At 40.4% G+C, this 19,210-nt stretch overlaps 1 protein-coding gene across 7 annotated transcripts in view; it reads left to right on the top strand.

Annotated features, from left to right (window-relative positions):
* The window catches only part of nbr1b (NBR1 autophagy cargo receptor b), a 43,979-nt gene that overhangs the window by 12,200 nt on the left and 12,569 nt on the right, over positions 1-19,210 (top strand). For 5 of the 7 annotated variants that reach the window (XR_004635256.1, XR_004635257.1, XM_034712053.1 and 2 more), the window contains exons 8-21: positions 752-877; positions 1,163-1,369; positions 4,038-4,197; positions 6,430-6,513; positions 6,658-6,843; positions 7,015-7,131; positions 12,567-12,642; positions 13,172-13,282; positions 13,464-13,640; positions 13,829-14,104; positions 16,935-17,145; positions 18,252-18,500; positions 18,699-18,778; positions 18,968-19,046. Coding sequence is in view for 4 of the 7 variants with exons in the window: in XM_034712053.1 (XP_034567944.1) it covers positions 752-877; positions 1,163-1,369; positions 4,038-4,197; positions 6,430-6,513; positions 6,658-6,843; positions 7,015-7,131; positions 12,567-12,642; positions 13,172-13,282; positions 13,464-13,640; positions 13,829-14,104; positions 16,935-17,145; positions 18,252-18,500; positions 18,699-18,778; positions 18,968-19,046 (2,139 nt within the window). In the remaining 3 variants the exon portion in view is untranslated. The remainder of the gene's footprint in view (positions 1-751; positions 878-1,162; positions 1,370-4,037; positions 4,198-6,429; positions 6,514-6,657; positions 6,844-7,014; positions 7,132-12,566; positions 12,643-13,171; positions 13,283-13,463; positions 13,641-13,828; positions 14,105-16,934; positions 17,146-18,251; positions 18,501-18,698; positions 18,779-18,967; positions 19,047-19,210) is intronic. The other 2 variants (XR_004635258.1, XM_034712056.1) reach the window with 1 other exon arrangement.

The raw sequence follows: 19,210 nt of genomic DNA, 5'->3' as shown, positions 1-19,210 counted from the left end.
GTTGAAGCTCTTATTCAGTGCCACAACAGAGTCAGGCCGCAGTCTTCACTATGTTGCTCTGAGATTGAGCTCCTGTGTGCTGGTCAAAGCAGAAAGAGTTCTGTCATTACGACCAAATTTTGCTCTATTGTCCAATAGGAAAGCGTGATAAAATGACAGCATGTTGGAAAAGGGTAGGGAACAAAATCACTGTGGCATCAAAATGTCCAACAACATCCTTTACAGCGCACTGTTCCCATCCAGTTTACAGAAACATAATGTCCCAGCATTGCCTGGCAGGAGTCTCTTTTAACTGTCCTGGAGGACAAAACCATCTGTTAGTCATTAGTGGATCATCTACCCCTTGTTTCCCTGTTTGTTGTACTGTGGTGCGAAGGGTTATTACCATCTTGGCAGATGAATAGAGAAAAAGACGGAGACAGAGTAGAACCTGAAGTGGTCTGGTTTGTTGAGGTATACAAGCAGTAATGCCAGTCTTCCATTGAAATCTGAACCTAAAAATGTGAATCAGTTTCTGTTTCCCTTAACACTCTGACTCCAGGTGCTCTGCTTTCTCTTTGCATGTGTCACAGCCAGATGGAAATAGTTAAATAGCACAATAAATTCCCAGCTTAGATTTCAGTTTTCTGTATTCTTGGTTATGATGTAAGTCCTTGGGTATGAAATTACCCTAGATCTCATCTTTCTCTTTCATTTTTTACTTTTCTTGGTTGCTCCACTCTCTCTACACCTCCTCTCTCTCTCTGCTCAGTGTGTGTACGTCCTGTACTCTGTGTGAACCCTGCAGCTTCTCTCATGACCCCAGTCATAACCTGGTGAGAGCTAGGACTCCTCTTTCCATTCCAGAGCACGGATCCCCTGCCCCGGACCACAGCAGGTACTGTACCACTTTTTTTTTGGACTATTCATCGGTTGTTTCAAGTTTTTGAATGTTGTATTACAAAAAGTGGTCAAGGAATCAATAGGTGAATACAGAACTTTTGCAGTTGTGGGATGTTTTATGTGCTAAGGTAAATTATAGTTATACGTATGGCAAATGTTGCCTCAAACTCCCTGTCTGTCTGTCTGTCTGTCTGTCTGCCTGCCTGACCACCCATCAATCTACATCTGTGTCTCAGTTACTGTCAATCTATCCCACATTCGTATTGTTACTGCCTTTCAGGTTCTACAGGCGAGGTGACCGCAGCTTCCGGAAGGCAGAGAAGCAGCGTCTGAAAGCAGAGAAGCGCTTGCTGAAGGCTGAGGTCAAAGAGATAAGAAAACAGTTGAGGATGGAGAGGCGAGGAATACAGTGGAGCTCCTCTCACAGAGACGGAAGCTCCTCCCCTGTCCTTCTGCAACCTCGAGCAACCCAGCACAACAGCCCAGAGTAGGTTATCAACAAAGAATGGTAACAAACTAAAGAACTGAGTATTAGGCGTGGATGTAGCCTTTGGTTAGTAAAAGTGGAATTGCGTAATGCAGAAGAGCCCAAAAATGTAGCATAGCGTTAGCTCAGGCAGGCTGACAGCTCAGACGATTGCATCTATGCATCCAATTGATTAATAGCAAATAGGGGATCTATTTAAACTGCTTTCACCTGCCTTTCATGCCATGTCTGATTTTACCAGTGTCATATTTTTTGTTACTCCGTTCTGTACTCCAGGGGTCTTTCTTGCTGCTGCTCTCCCTGCCTTTGCTTTTCATTAGGGGTGTCCCGACAAAACTTTTCCACTTCGGATACGATACCGATATTGCACCCTTGAGTTTAGGCCGATACCGATATCGATCCGATACGATATCATCACCAATCATACATACTTTTATTACTTATTTTGTAGTATGGAATGTTAGAAAAGGCTTGATCAAGTGATATTACCCAAACAGAGAACAATAAATAAAAACACTTTTGTGTAATATCTTAAGGTAAATTATTCAGCCTCTCACTGCTAAAAATGAAAAAGAAAAAAATCTTGATATGAAGATATTTTGATTCTTTTGATTCAAATAAAAATGCCATGGACACAATATAAGGGCTGTATTGCACTTTAACGACGGTCCCTGAATGCACCTTGCAGTGACAGAGGCACTGTACAGTCAGTTCACGGCACTCTGAAATGCATCTGCATCTGTGATGACAAGGAGTTGATCAAAACTTACCAAAAGGTGTCTGATGTTTCACCAAACTGGGTTAAATCAAGCTGTAGACGCTGAGCTTTTTACGCTGAGAGCAGCAAAAACTGCGAACGTCAAATGGTAAACAGACGTTCCCCGGTTGTGTCTTTGTCACTAACGCACACCGTGGGTAAAAATCCTCAATGAAGATGAGACAGATGCATGGAGGTGGGGAGAGCTGGTTCATAAAGCACACCTGCTGCAGGTAGAGACCAAACCAACACTGCGCCCCTCAGATAGTAACTCAGCCTGCTCTCCAGTAATGTAAAGAATTGTTCTTACGTTCAATAGTGGACTCACAGAGGTAGCTTGCGAAAATTCTCATGCTGTTTTTTGTGATGCTGCTTCAAATGCACGTTGAGGTTGGTCGTTTTAACTTCACCGGTTCTGTGCCACCACAGCTGCAACGCCTTTTTCGGACTTAAACGAAAAATACTGCCACATGGCTGACATCACTCCTACTCCTAGCACACGCTGTTGTTGTGATCACGTGGGCTCTGCATGCTGGATCCGGGCACTGCTGGATAGAAGTGCTGGAGCGGAGTCTGAATTGGACTGCTTATATCGGAGTGCTTATATCAGAGATTTTAGATGAAGGCCGATATAATCTGATAGTGGATTTTTTGCTGATATCGATATCAATATCGGATCGGGACACCCCTACTTTTCATGTATGCTATTGAAAGAGAAGGGTGGTGTGCTCTCCCCACCTCAGGCTTTGGCATTCTGTGTACATAGGCATGTTGAAGGGCAGGGAGCTCTCAGAACAGAGTTATATTGCCAAATATAACATATTGCATGCAATTATGTTGCCTTAGCTTTTCATGTATGCTCATGAAAGAGAAGGCAGGTGTGTGCTCCCCACCTCAGGCTTTGGCATTCCACGTAGACACATGGAAAGGCAGGGAGTTCTCAGAACAGAGCCATACTGTCAAATATAACATATTGCATGCACATATTTCATTATTTTGAGGAGATTGGTCTTGCCTGAACTAGCATTTTTGCTAATCAGGAGCCACTCCACAGTTTAGATTAGTGTTCTTTGCTGTTGACTCATTACCTCAGGAAACATTGATGGTAATGAGTTAATGGTTTCACAGCTAGTTTCAGGACTTCTTTAAATAGCCCGATGTAATTTTTTTGTAATTATTGTCCGGTGAAGTATTAAATAGAACAAAGCAGGGTACCCTTAAGGTTGTGGCTACCCTCTGACTGTTTTTTGCTGAAAAAACAAGCATAGTTCATATCACAGTTCCAACCAAGAGAGTGCTAGAATTATCTGATTATTAGTGTGTGCTAACCCGTCTTTCAACCCTCTCGCCCATTCATGATCACTTCTGGCTCCTGAAATACATAATGGGAACAGAAAAAATGCCAAACTCAAGGCCTCATATCTGTAGTGCACAAACTAATAAGTGGCATTGAAGTGGCTACTTCCTTTTCCTCTATGTAGTCTGTAGACCTGGCAGATTAAGATAAGATAAGTTATTACTTTATTGATCCCCTTGGGGGGAAATTCAGTTGTTACAGCAACCCAGACATAAGTACAATCAAGAAGAAGTTTCAATATGTAAAATAAAATAAAATAAAATAAGTACAAATAAAAATAGATGCTCTACAAACTAAACATAAAGTGATTTTGTCATGTATAATTGAATAAGGAAAGAGATAAATTAAAGTAACATAGTCAAAGTAATATGAGTTTATGGTAATGGGGATATGTGAATTGAAAATTACTGTAACCCCTGTTCCAGTTTGAAATAAAGATACCTTAGAATCTACTGATAGGTGCAATGCCATCCAGTCCCTATCTGAACATGTGTTAAAACATCTTGAAAGAACAGTCCAAGATGCAGGACTAAAAGACTGTATTTCTTATCCAGGCGCCCAAAGCGTCCCTGTCCCCTTGTGGTTCCAGCCATGACGGCTGCCTTTCTAGATGAGAACCTTCCTGATGGAACCCGTCTGCGTCCAGGGACCAAGTTTATCAAGTACTGGAAGATGAGGAACACTGGGACAATCAACTGGAATGCTGATACAAAGGTAAAGATATCTTTCAAATTATTATTAAGAAAAAATTTTGAGCGCATGCGACAGTGACTAGAAAGCAACAGTTGGGGGCGATGTTGGCCTAGCGGTTTAAGCTCTCACCACAACCCACTACAGGAACTCATTAATTGAGAGGTCCTTGTTCAACCCATTTGGAGATCAACCCTGTAAATAAGAAATCCAAAATGCCTCTCGCTTTTTCCTAAAAAATGTTGACATTCCCCCCTCTTGGACGGGGCTTACATATTTCTACGACTATGAAACAATGGAGAAGAATTGGGATGTTGCTTTTTATTGAAATGTCATGCAACAGGACTTGTTGAATCATCTCTATTGGTCATGCTCCTATGTTCAGTGATTTGCTGACTGAGGGAATGGGAGGTTTCACCTACATAGCAAAAGTCTACACACCCCTGTTAAAATGTCAGGTTTTGTGATGTAAAAAGTTGAGTCAAAGATAAATCATGTCAGAACTTTTTCCACCTTTAATGCGACCAATAACATGAACAATTCAATTGGAAAAAATATTGAAATCTTTGAAGGGGAAAAAATAAAAATGAAAAAATTTGAAAAAATTTGGTTGCATAAGTGTACACACCCTCTTATAACTGGGGATGTGGCTGTGTTCAGAATAAACAATTACATTCAAACTCTTGACAAATAGTAGTCAGTATACACCTGTCATGATATAATGTGATTTTGATTAATCACAATAAAGATCAGCTGTTATAGGAGGATTTTCATGGCATTTCCTCAGTTACATCTTGCAGCAAAAGCCATGGTCCACAGAGAGCTTCCAAAGCAGCAGAGGGATCTTATTGTTGAAAGGTATCAGTCAGGAGAAGGGTACAAAACATGTTCCAAGGCATTAGATATACCATGGACCACAGTGAAGACAGTCATCATCAAGTGGAGAAAATATGGAACAACAATGACATTACCAAGAACTGGACATCCCTCCAAAACTGATGAAAAGACAAGAAGAAAACTGTTCAGGGAGGCTTCCAAGAGGCCTACAGCAACATTAAAGGAGCTGCAGGGATTTCTGACTAGTACTGGCTGTGTACTACATGTGACAACATCTCTCCTATTCTTCATATGTTTCTGCTATGAGTAGGGTGGCAAGACGGAAGCCTTTCCTTATGAAGAGAAACATCCAAGCCCAGCAACATGTTTCAAAAACACACATGAAGTCTCCCAAAAGCATCAAATGTTTTATGGTCTGATGAAACCAAGGTTAAACTTTTCGGCCATAATTCCAAAAGGCATGTTTGGCATAAAAACAACACTGCACATCACATAAAGAACACCAAACCCATAGAAAAGCATGGTGGGGGCAGCATCATGCTTTGGGCCTGTTTTTCTTCAGCTGGAACCGGGGCCTTTGTCAAGGTGGAGGGAAGTATGAACAGTTACAAAAAACTGTCAGTTTAACGCAAAACCTCCAGACCCCTGTTAGAAAGATGAAGATGAAGAGGAATTTCACCTTTCAACATGACGAACCAAAGCATACATCCAAATCAACAAAAGCATGGCTTAACCAGAAGAAGATTCATGTTTTGGAATGGCCCAGCCAGAGCCCAGACCTGAATCCAGTTGAATATCTGTGGGGTGGTCTGAAGAGGGCTGTGCACAGGAGATGCCCTCACTATCTGATGGATTTTGAGCTATTTTGTAAAGATGAATGGGCAAATATCACCACGTCAAGATGTGCCATGCTAATAGACTGCTACAAAAAAATGGAGTGCTGTAATAAAATCAAAAGGTGCTTCAAACAATTATTAGTTAAAGGGTGTGTACACTTATGCAACCACATTATTTTAGCTTATTATTTTTTATTCTTCCCCCTTAAAGATTTAAACTTTTTTTCAATTGAATTGTTCATGTTATAGGTCACATTAAAGGTGGAGAAAGCTCTGACATGATTTATCTTGGTCTCAATTTTTTTACATCACAAAACCTGGCATTTTAACAGGGGTGTGTAGACTTTTGCTATCCACATGGACACAGTAACATAGACAGAAACAACTTATCGCACTCCACCTTGGTTTTAATCCTACTACATTTACAGTTTTCGTTTCTCTAAAAGAATGCTGATTTACATGCAAACTTTTTCCTAAGCTGGATGAAAATATTGATTTTCATTTCAATTTAGATTTTTTTGTGGTGACTGTGCAGTTAAGTAACCAAACTTGAGCTCCATATTGTCCTGTCTCCACCCGGCAGCTTAAGTTCATGTGGGGAAACCTAGCAGTTGGATCTGGGGACCGTTGGAGGGAAGTGTCTGTCCCCTTCCTCCAGCCTGGACAGGTGAGGTGGCAACAAGATACACAGAAGATTCCACTATATGCCCTAGATATCATCTTGATGACTGTCATCAAATGCATTGTTCTTCACTTCATTACTTCTTTCTTGAAATGTTAGTGATCCACATGATCATTTGTGTGTTTCCAGATTGGTATAGTGAGTGTAGCACTATGTGCTCCCACTGTGGAAGGCTCATACACTTCCCACTGGCGCCTTGCCCACGCCGGAGAGCAGTTTGGACCAAGGGTTTGGTGCAGCATCGTGGTTGATCCGCTGGCTCCAGCACCAATGATGGCTGATGGGATACTGGTGTCACCCTGTGTCACACCACAGGTAGACCAATGGGCTGATGACTTGAATTGCAATCTAATGACAGAAACTAGATAAGAATTCAGTGAATGCTTGAAAGAAAATAAAGAGTGGACAAACAAAGTGTGAATAGATGTTCTGTAGACATAATGTAGATATCAGAGTCTTTGAAAGGATGTGATCATTTGTCTATAGGGTAAGAACCCAGTGACAAAGGATGGAAAAGCCTGTGCAACATTGAGGGAACAACCATTAATGTCGGTGGACCAAGAGGAGTACTTTATCCCCTCGGTGGACCTGCTAACTGCACAGGTAAAATCAATGCTCTTTTCCTCTTTATAGTGCATGGTACTTTACTTTAAAGGTGACATATCATGCAAAATTGACATTTTAATGGTTCTTTACCTGAAATATGTGTCCCTGGCATGTCTACAAACCCCCCGAGAATGAAAAAAATCCATTCTGCCCCTGTTTTGATTTCTACACCTTTCTGTAAATGTGTGTGAAACGAGCCGTTTCAGACTTCCGTGTTTTTGTTACGTAACAACAATATCCGGTCTGTCACGGAGTCAGAGCTCGGAGCTTGTTCAGCCCATAGACTGTATAAAATAATACTGAATCCCTCCCCCGTTTTTCATTACCTGCACAAATGTGTGCTAACAAGGAGCTTAGGAGGGAGGCATGCTAGTTGTAGGCTGTCTTAATAAACACAAAGGTCGGTTTTACTCCCCACGTCTGCAGATTTGAAGATATAGTGGATGATTTTTATTTGTCATGGATAAGTGCTAGCGCTAATTAGCATAGCCACATAGCTATATGTTCATAGCTGTAGCTGTAGCTGTAGCTGTAGCTGTGTACCAAGACACACGTCGACATACTGACAAATAAAACATCAAGAAACACAGAATCTGTGACCAATCCTTCATAAAAGGTCCTGCTGACCAATATATATTGATGAAAAAAGCGTGATATGTCCCCTTTAAAAATGGACGTAGCATCTGTGCCATCACCCATCTGTTCCTGATTGCTGTTTTGAAGCCAATTGTCAGTGGGTGCCATATTGGAAATGCTGAACACAACCAAACATAATTCGAGCTAGTGTGAGATAAAGAGGCGGGCCTTTAGCCTTTACGCTAACAGCTACAAGGAGCCCGCCTGTCAATCAAGTCAGCCATGTCTTTATTTGGGCAAAACTTGTAATTTTGATATCTTTGAAAATACAGAATATGACAAAAATTCACCCCTGTACAGTGTGTGCTGATAGAGAAATTAGCTTCTCAGAAATTAAACCGCTTTTTGAACCAAGCTGTAAACGTGTTGATTATTGCTTAAATCATCTTTTTTTAATGGGTGTGTATGTGGTTTTTGGTGTTTCTGCAGCCATCCTCAAGTGGGTGCTCCATGAACGGCAGTTTTTAGCACTTCCGCATGGGCCATTTATTATAAGACCGGAGGTTGCCGCTTGGTCAGGAGACAGTAACGGGGGTTACGAGATGTTTTTTTGCACTTTTTTTTTTTATAGTTATCTAAAATTGCATATTTTACCCATTATTGTAAAATATCAACAACAATAGTAGCTATATTTGAAATAAAACCTTGCAAATAATTTTTTTTCCATTAATTTTCTTCCTTTCTTTGTTGCCAGGTGACTCCTAAGGTTAGGGTTAGTTAACAGTTAATTAACAAAAACATCCGTAGCAGTAGGTTAATTCATAACAGCAAAGGAAACACATTCACATGTGCATGCAGGTAGGCTAATTTTCTGCAGACCAGCTAAATAAAGTATGAAGCAACATTTAATCACTTCAGGGGGACAATAGGGGTTGTGGGTCTTTGGCACCTTTATTTTGGGGGTTGCTAGCTGAAAAGTTGGGAAAGTCATGGTCTAACAGCTGAAAGGAATATCGAATTTGGTGGTCAAAGTGACTTGCATCCGTCCCATTCTCCCTAATGCAAGATTTCAGCAATGCAGATTATTGTTTGGTACTCCCCCCTCCCTCTGCTCCTCACATACATGTTCATTCTGCTATCATGAGAACAGTCTCCTGACTAGGGCTGGGTGATAACTCGATAACGATAAATATTGCGATATAATTTTTCTCTATATAAATATAAAACATTTTCGATAGAAAATTGATATAAATAAACATGTAAGTACACCCCCCGGCCACAATGGAGGGGGGCGCCAATGAGCCTTAAATGCTAGTTGCTGCCGAACATTTGACAGAAGAAGAAGAGGCATTGAACAGCCAATCATGTCGCGGGGTGAGAGGGGTGCGTGGCTTTATACTTTTGCGCCGAATCGAAGGTGGAGGCTGTTTCCAAAACCGCCTACCATAATAGCAGTACATACTGATTTGGCCAAAATTCAGTATGTAGTACGTAGTATGTGAACAAGAGCAAAATCTACTGTATGCTAAAACTCCCCGGATGTCTACTGACTCGGAAAAAATTCTCAGCATGCATCGGACCAGTCTGCCTCGCGTGCTGTTTCCCATAATGCACAGCGCTCGTTCCGCTTTTTCTTTTTCCTTCTTTTTTGACGGGAGGAAATCCGTTTTTGGGTGCTGTGAAGGTTATTGAATTACATACAAACCACTTCCTAACATTTTAAATCATAAGTGGATGTTAAAGAAGCAGTTTTTCTATCAGCTTCGCCATTATTTACTTCCGCTTTCCGAAACCATAAATCTAGTGACGTCTGACCCAGCATACTGCAACACAGATCGAACAGAACGGCCATACTACATACTAAATTCAAACGCAGTATGTAGTAGGCAATACCTACCGTCTACTACATTAGAAAGTAGTATGTAGCAGGCCGTTTCGGAAAAAGCAGTACCCTACGCCGGTGGTCCGCGTAGCTCCTGTACCTACGCAGAGGCCTACACACGTAGCGGATGTGCACCTCCTCCAAAATGTAACTAGGCGTAGAATCGACGCGGGCCGCAAGCTCTGTGATTGGTCCGCTCAGCGGCATTGTGTTTCCTGCATTCACAGAACTTCCGGGATCACGGACATCGGCCGCACATCGGCCGTGTATTTCATCTCCTCCTCAATATTCTTCATGTAATCATGTCTGCATGATAAACAGCAACATGTATCAGCTGTCGATTAACATAACACGCTCTGAATCTCTGTGGAAAAGTGAACAGAGATCGTAGCGGGGCTGGAAGCAGGCGACTGGCTATCAGAGAGACTGCACTGCCCTCAAGCATTTTGGTGGAGAATTGCTGCGCGACACGGACACATCGACGCACAAGTATGTGGTGCTCATGTCTGCGTCAGCCCCTGCTGCGTAGGGGATTAAAGACGGTCAGAGCTGAATATAAACACAGCTGAGACGAGGGACAGCGAGTGGTTACAGTCTGACACTGTGCTGACTCTGCTTTAACTATTAACCTCATACACTTCATTAGATATACATTCAGGATGTGAGTAAAGGAAGAGCACAGAGACAACTTCTGCTGTGCATTTGAAACACGTTTAATTTCTACCGTGACCATAACACAACTGAACACCTAACGAGCATGATGCATTGACTGTACATGTGGGAAACAGTATCACTCTGCCTGTAACCCTTAGTAATCTTAAAGGGGAGAGCACAACTCAAAACAATACTCTATAAACTGACACACAGAATACAATTTGACATATATTTGTTGTAAATGTAAATCAAATTATGGAAATAACCTCAATCTGTGGAAAATAAGAATTTACAAACTAAAACTTCACAAAAATCTAATTTTACACAAAAGACCTGCTTCCTATTAGCATCATCTGAAATTATGGATTCAAGAAGTTTATCAGAAAACTAAATCAAGATACAAATTAACAAACTGTCTGGTTTCTTCAACTTTCACTCAGGACCAAAAATCTGCATTTAAATTTAAATGAAATAATGATTTGATATTTATCGTGATAATTATAGATATCAACTGATATTAAATATTTTATAGTGATAACATAATTTTTCCATATTTCCCAGCCCTACTCCTGACGCTCACATGCTCTGCAGAGAAACAGAGAGAGACAGAAATATTGTCAACTTAGAACTGTATCCCTCCTATGGCTGGTGTTACCAGCTGTAGGTGGTTATGAGCTGCAGCTTTAGTGGTTTGCAGAGGCAACAACAGTTATTCTGTTTATTCCATAATGGGAAATCTCTCTAACTCTTATGTAGGGCTGCTTACTTCTCACAATAAGTTAGGGATATTTGACTTTCGGGTGAAATGTATGGAAAATGTAAAAAGTTCATGCTGCTGCAGTGATGTTATATGATGAAAAGAAGGGATTCAAGTAGAAGCATGCGATGGTAATTTCTTAATATTCTCAATAACTTCACAGGTTTCCTTGAGCATCAATTACAGCTTCACAACGACATCTCATGCTGTTCACAAGTCGACTTATTATCTGCTGAGGCATTCCACTCTTCTTGAGGGGCTGCCCTCAGGTCATTGAGGTTCTGGGGAGCGGGGTTATGACCCTCTACACAACAACTCAGCACTGTTGTTGATCGATTGTTGAGTGTCATCTTAGTCATGATGTCAAAGTGTAAACAGTCTGATAGGATTTCAATACAAATTATCATTGAACCAGAGCATTACTTGGTTGATTTATGGATCAGACGCTTGTTGTAATTTTTGCGGTTGATCACCTTGTTAGAGAACAGCATGTTATGCAATAAGTACTGAAACACTGGACAGTTTGACATGTGCATTCAAAAGTTTAGAGAAGGTCAAATTAAGTTCACCTGTAAAGGTTATAGCGCATTTTAGGTGCATTCTGAAATTTCCTCTGAAAGCCGAATATCCCTAACTTTTTGTGAGAAGTGTATGTGGGTTTGCTATGTAAGGCTGTAAGCTGTTAACTATACAGTTAACTGAAAACTATAGCTGAAAACTATACATGCTTTTAAGGTGTATTCACATTAAATGGATAGTAGTTTGCTCAACATAATTAAACTTAGTCAGCCTCATAATCACTCACCCATAGTTACATTACGATATGTAAAAGACACACATACACACTCATAGTACTCAGATCTTCAAATATTATAGCAATGCCACAGTGAAGCAAAGCTCCTGTGCAAATAAAACTTGAGCTGTCTATGTTTGGACAACTCTATTTACAGTTACAAAAATAAAAAAAAAGGCTTACATCTTTTCTCCAAAACACTTTTATGGGAGCCTTCAAAGGCTTAATATATAGAGAGGGAAACAAGTTTATTAATTGATTTCATAAGTCTGATCAAAAGTCCTCCATTTGTCTATGCTTTTGACTTGATAACAGACTAAAAAAAGCAGAAAAAAAAGTTTTTACTGACATTTTTTTTCATTAACTGAAGAAAAATGGCATTGATAACTTTTGCAAAAACCTGTTCTTGAGTTATTCACATAGGAAACACAGGAATCATTTTCCCCAGTGTATTGTATGGCTCTGTCTCCTTAAAAAACTGACCTGCTTTATACCTCAATAGTTGCTAAAAGTTTGTTCACCTTTTCCCTCCATTGAGCTAAAGATGTTCAGTTTATCAATGAGTAAATTACTTAAAGGGATAGTCTCATGATTGAGTGTACCTTTCCCTGGTTGCCCCCAAAAACACATTACCATGATTGGTCAAATCAAAACCACAGAGGCAGACAATCCTGACTTATAAAGCAGAGAACTCCAAAAACACTGTTACATTTATTTTCAAGAGTGCCAAGGGGTTTTAACTAACCATATGTTGTTTTGTGATCTCCCAGGATCTTCTGTCATTTGAGCTGTTGGACATCAACATTGTCCAAGAATTGGAAAGTGTCCCAAACAACACGCCAGCAGGTAAGAAGCTTTCTCAAGGTTTACATTTTTTACTGTTTTAATCAGGAACACTGAGAGTTCAGTTCAAAGGTTAAAAAGATGGAGGCAAAGGCTGTTTTCGAAACGGCCTGCTACATACTACCTACTAATGTAGTAGGCAGTAGGTACTGCCTACTACATACTGCGTTTGAATTTAGTATGTAGTATGACTGTTCTGTTCGATCTGTGTTGCAGTACGCTGGGTCAGACGTCACTGAATTTCCGGTTTCGGAAAGCGGAAGTAAACAACGGCCAAGCTAATAGCAAAACTGCTTCTTTAACATCCACTTATGATTTAAGGAGTTAGGAAGTGGTTTATATGGAATTTAATAATTTTCACAGCACCTAGTATAGTAGGAGGTTTCGAAAACAGCCAAAGTCTCTTTTTCGTCTTTGCTGTTTTTTTTTTCAGTTGACAATAAATATTAGTAAATGCCTGTTTGGAAAACATGTTAACAACTGTAAGGAAATGAGTAATAAAAATACAGAATTGTATTGTCTTTCTGCTCAGACATGACACCATGCATGTCCCCTCTGCCTCAAGATGGAACTGTGCAGGACAAAAGCAGTCCCTCCTTGGGTCTCATCCAGGAAGAGACTGAAGCCATCAATAGCATCATGAGTAAAGGATTTTTTGTTTGTTTTTCAAGGTCCTTGATAAGGTTTTCATAGCATAGTTTGTGTGTTTTCAGCTTCTTGGTTTACTTCCCTCTTTATAGCCCACTGAATAAGCATGAGCTGTATCCATGCTTCAATATAAAATCAAGGGTCATGACTTTTATCTATCTGTCTCTGTTTTTCAGATGTTCCTCATGAAGCAGGAGCTGGAGCCGAAGGAGGCAGTGTCCCAGCTCAGGAGGAAGGGGATGATGACATCAGTGGGACTCAGTTTGTTTGCGAGACAGTGATTCGCTCCATGACTTTGGAGGAAGCCCCTGACCACGCCCCTTTAAGAGCGTCTCGTTCAGGGTCAGGTAAAGGTCAGTCCCTTTTATGACAACATTTAGGTCCACCTTTGCTTTAAACTGACACTCTGCTGACTTTTGCAATAGAGAGTTAGCGCCGAGTCATAGAAGTGTGATTAAGACCATGAAGCACTGCAATGAAATTAAAGCATCATAATGCAGTATATGTATCCACTCTAACAGCAACCCTTTTTGTCTTGTAGTAGTGCGACCTGCTGCTCAGGGTGGCTCCTCCTCCTCCTCCTGTGTGAAGAGTAAAATAGTGAAAACAGAGGAGAGCCCAGACAGCAGTCCCAGCAGCCCGAAAACCCCTCAGAAACCACCAGCTACCCTGAAAGCTTCTCTCCCTGCCCCACTGAAAGCGTCCTTGCCTGCTGCCCTGTTTGCAACACAGATCCTGGGACCTGGCCCCAGCTCAGCACCCACACCACTCCATGGCTCACCCAGGGCTTCAACACTGCAGGAACATGTGAATACAGGTGACTTTTAAGTTCTTTTTATTCATGAAAACATCTTTATTTATTTATTTATTTATTTATTTATTTATTTATTTATGTAGCTGAGTTAGCTGAAAGGTAAATTTGTATTAGCAGTCCTTTTGTGCTTTTAAGCAGCTTCGAAAATATGTGTCAGTTTAATAGTGTTTTGAGTTTAACACAATATGCTGCATTATGCAACAGTCTAAACTACTGTAAAAAGCTTTCAAAGTATACTTGAAGAACAAAACTCACAGTTAAAGTGCAGATAACAAGTTAGACCGATACATATGATGTCAAGTTGGACAAATGCAGCATCAGTGTGAACCGTTTGTCTGTTTCTCTACCACCCAGTGCACAAAGGTGCTTTCTAAACCTTTTTAAGCAAATCTGTTGTCTAAACAAAACTGTGATCATTCTAAAGAAAAAAAAAAAGTATTTGGTCTATTTTGTCAGGTTTACGTATTTCAATTACATAAGAAATTTCCATCCAATTGAATTAAGTTATTACGACGTATACCAAAAGGAAAAAATCCAATTTATGTAATTCTATCAAATAAAACTGAGATGAATGGACTATGGAGAATTTATGTAACTATAGCTCAGATAATTTACTTAATATGCTTTCATTAAGTTTCTGTAATACTGTTAATAAATTATGAATATTTCAAATATGTTGATGTACACATCACAATTATTTACATTTAATTGATTTGGTCACATGCATTATATTACAGAAAAGCACACATTTCCTATTAAAACCAATGTATTGGTTGAAACAACAAACAGTTTAAAGAAAAACATACAGCAGTGGCCTTAGAACTCTTGTAAATGGAGTCCTTCTGTGAAGGGTGAAGGGGTCTTGGATGACAGTGTCCATCCCGGAGGGTTGTTAATGTTAAGCAGCAGGCATTTACTGTCTTTACTGTTCTGTATAGTGATAACATGAAACTCACTTTAGCTGTAACAAAACATTAATTGTGTCTTTCTACACACAAATAAGTTTACTAATGTTAGCTCAGGTTCAGTGAACACATGAAAATGGTGATCAATAAACATTGCAACCCAGCTAAAATGTTCAGTGAAAGTAAACCTTACTTAAAATATAATCATTCATTGTTGAGCACTATGATTAACAAACAGATTGACAAGTGATATACAGTGGGTACAGAAAGTATTTAGACCCCTTCACTTTTTCTACATTTTGTTATGTTACAGCCTTATTCCAAAATGGATTAAATTCATTTTTTCCCTCAACATTCTACACGCAATACTCCATAATGACAAAGTGAAAAATGTTTTGTTGAAATTTTTGCAAATGAATTAAAAATAAAACACTCAAATATGGCATGTACATAAGTATTCAGACCCTTTACTCAATACTTTGTTGAAGCACCTTTGGCAGTGATTACAGCCTGCAGTCTTCTCAGGTATGATGCTACAAGCTTAACACATCTGGATTTGAAGAGTTTCTCCCATTCTTCTCTGCACATCCTCTCAAGCTTGATGAAGTTGGATGGGGAGCGTCAGCCCACAGCTATTTACAGGTCTTTCCAGAGATGTTTAATCAGGTTCAAGTCCGGGCTCTGGCTGGGCCACTCGAGGACATTCAGAGACTTGTCCTGAAGCCACTCCTTTGTTATCTTGGCTGTGTGCTGAGGAAGGTGAACCTTTGCTGCAGTTTGAGGTCCAGAGTGCTCTGGAGCAGGTTTTCATCAAAAATCTCTCTGAACTTTGCTGAGTTTATCCTTCCCTTGATCCCGACAAGTCTCCCAGTTCCTCCCGCTGAAAAACCTCCCTACAGCATGATGCTGCCACCACCATGCTTCACTGTAGGGATGGTATTGGCCAGGTGATGAGTGGTGCCTGGTTTCCTCCAGACATTCAGGCCAAAGAGTTCAATCTTGGTTTCATCAGACCAGAGAATGTTGTTTCTCATGGTCTGAGAGTCCTTTAGGTCTCGATTGGCAAACTTTCATGTGCTTTGTACCGAGCAGTGGCTTCTGTCTGGCCACTCTATCATAAAGGACTGATCTGTGGAGTACTCCAGAGATGGTTGTCCTTCTGGAAGGTTCTCCCATCTCCTCAGAGGAATGCTGGAGCTCTGTCAGAGTGACCGTTGGGTTCTTGGTCACCTCCCTCACCAAGGCCCTTCTCCCCCGATTGCTCTTTTTGGCCAGGCGGCCAGCCCCAGGGAGAGTCCTGGTGGTTACAAACTTCTTCAATTATGTATGATGGACACCACTGTGCTCTTTGGGACCTTCAAGGCAGCAGAAATGTTTCTGTACCCTTTCCCAGATCTGTGCCTCCATACAATCCTGTCTCTGAGGTCTATAGACAATTCCTTTGACTTCATGACTGGTTTGTGCTCTGACATGCACTGTCAACTGTGGGATATTATATAGACAGGTTTGTGCCTTTCCAAATCATGTCCAATAAATTGAATTTACCACAGGTGGAATCCAATCATGTTGTAGAAACATTTCAAGGATGATCAGTGAAAACAGGATGCATCTGAGGTCTATTTTGAGTTTCAAAGTTTGCAAAGGGTCTGAATACTTATGTACTTGCAATATTTGAGTGTTTTATTTTTAATTAATTTGCAAACATTTCTACAAAACATTTTTCACTTTGTCATTATGGAGTATTGTGTGTATAATGTTGAGGGAAAAATATTTAATCCATTTTGGAATAAGGCTGTAACATAACAAAATGTAGAAAAAGTGAAGGGGTATGAATACTTTTCGTACCCACTGTATATTTTCAAAAAGCTGTGATGATAACCTACATTTGACCTCCAAAATTCTCATGCGTTGTCTTGGTTTTGACACAGATACAGGGGAAGTTTCCCACATGAAGAGCATCTGTGTGGAGTCCAGGCTGAAAGAGAAAGAGAAGGAGTCAGAAGAGGGAGGGGAGAAAGAAGATGAGGAGAAGAGAGAAGGCATAAGAAGTCGCTCCTCGTCCACCTCCTCAGAGGATTACATCATCATCCTCCCCGACTGCTTTGACACAAGTCGCCCATTGGGGGAGTCCATGTATAGGTAGGTGATGTGTCTGCTAGGCATCAACAGCAACAGTCTACGTGCAGTATGTGTTGTTATGTTGTAAGTGCTTGCTGCTAGACTTTTTTTTGTCATCCCATGTGATCAAAAGTACAACACACTAATTTGGTAAAAAAAAAAAACAAGATGGCAGTTATCTCTGCAAAGTCATTTATTCGGTCGAGGCAGATGGCTGTCTAACATGAGTCTGGTTCTGCTCAAGGTTTCTGCCTGTTAAAAGGACGCTTTTCCTTGTCGCTTTAGCAAGGTAAATGCTGCAATGTGCAATATTCATGGTCGATTAAGATGAGATAAGATCGAGTCCTGTCAGTAAGAGGGGACTTGATCTTATCCTGTCTTGATATTGGGTCTTTGTTAATACAAACATATAATATGGTCTAGACCTGCTATGTTTGTAAAAGCGTCTTGGGATAACATTTGTTGTGATTTGGTGCGATACAAATAAAGATTGATTGATTGATTGATTGATTGATTGATTGATTGATTGATTGATTGATTGATTGATTGATTGATTGATTCACAGCTGACCTGAGACAAAAGCATCATCAAATTTTGTTGTTAAAAAAAACGTGCTGGTTTATTGATGAGTAGCACTAAGTAGTTAGCTTAAATACCGTATATTAGAAATGGCTTACTTAAGACAAAGTTACTAAGATAATACATTTCACAGTCATTGCATGTAAGAGTTATAAGTCTGCAATGAATGAACATTTTAATTGATTATCTTACTTTTTAAGTTACGTTTCAGCGCATGTTAGGCATAGAAGGAGAAAACCCTGTTTCACAACAATGCAGAAGTATTGAAAAAACTGCTTTATAACTTGTCCTATTCTGATGACTTTATTATGGAGTCTTACTGTGCTGGGAAATAATTCCAATATCTCAGAATAAAGATCACATCTACTTTCTGTTAAATAATGTTGTTATTTCACTTATCACATGTTACATTATGTTGCAGCTAGATTCCACTGCAAACAAAAGGACTGATGAGTTCATATGTGAGGCAGTGAGCTTACATTTGTTTAAAACAATGTTGTATGTTTCTTTACACTCTCTTTTATTCCCTTTTCTTTTAACATTTGCAGTTCAGCTCTGTCCCAGCCTGGCGACATCACAGTCATAACCCCCACAGACCCAGAAACCTCTTCTCCTAACCAGCTGGGCGGCTCCATCCCAGAGGTAGAGCTGGGTGAAGGTGATGCTGCAGCAGGTCTAGACACAGGGATGTCAGGCGCCAGTAGTGCTAATGACATGCTTTGCACATCTCAGACGCTGGACGACGAGCCGCTAACACCTGAGGTTGTGGCCCTGCCGCAAAACGTCATCAACCCAAGGTCAGTACTGTCTTTGCCTTCAGAACAGTACTCATTTGCAATACTGACTGGGAATGCAAGCTAAGGGAGAGAGTGGCGTATAACATGCAGCAAAGTTATGTGCTTTGTTTGAATTTTTCTGCTCTTTGTTGGAGGGGTTTGGAGGTGCACAAGCACCGTTGCGCTGGTTGTTAATACTTGAAATGTGTCATTGTTCAGCCCAGAGAGCAGTGAAGAAACAGATTTCACAGAGGGAGCAGAGGGCTCAGAGGGGTCGGATCTGTACCAAACAGAAGATGGTGAGCTAACTGCTTTGTAACAGCCAGTAAAAGTTAACGACAGCAACGCTTGTTTTTCTACGAGGCTTTGATCATCACGGCAGCTTTTCACTGATGAGAAGTTAGAGTTCTAAATGCTAGGCTTTAATTTTCAAACTGGATGGATCTCTAATGGGGTTGATCATAATGTGATATCTTGCTGCCCCACAGAGTCTGGTCCTAAAAAGCCTCCAAAAGAGGACGCTGACGCTTCTGAAGACACGGAGGAGGACAACTCTAATGATCCCAGGTCTCACACACAATGAAAATCACATTATATGAGGAAAATACTCTAAATAATAATTTAGTCTAAGCTGTTATAAGGGAAAAATGCTGCCTTGTTGAGTTTCTAGCTATAAGTATAAAACCCTTCCCACTCAGTGAACAAAGAGTTTTGTTACAGCAAAGCAGCAA

This window comes from Notolabrus celidotus, chromosome 20 (genome assembly GCF_009762535.1).
Source record: "Notolabrus celidotus isolate fNotCel1 chromosome 20, fNotCel1.pri, whole genome shotgun sequence".
Lineage (NCBI taxonomy): Eukaryota > Metazoa > Chordata > Actinopteri > Labriformes > Labridae > Notolabrus > Notolabrus celidotus.
Note: the sequence above shows the minus strand (reverse complement) of the source record. Positions and strands in the feature narration are given on the sequence as shown.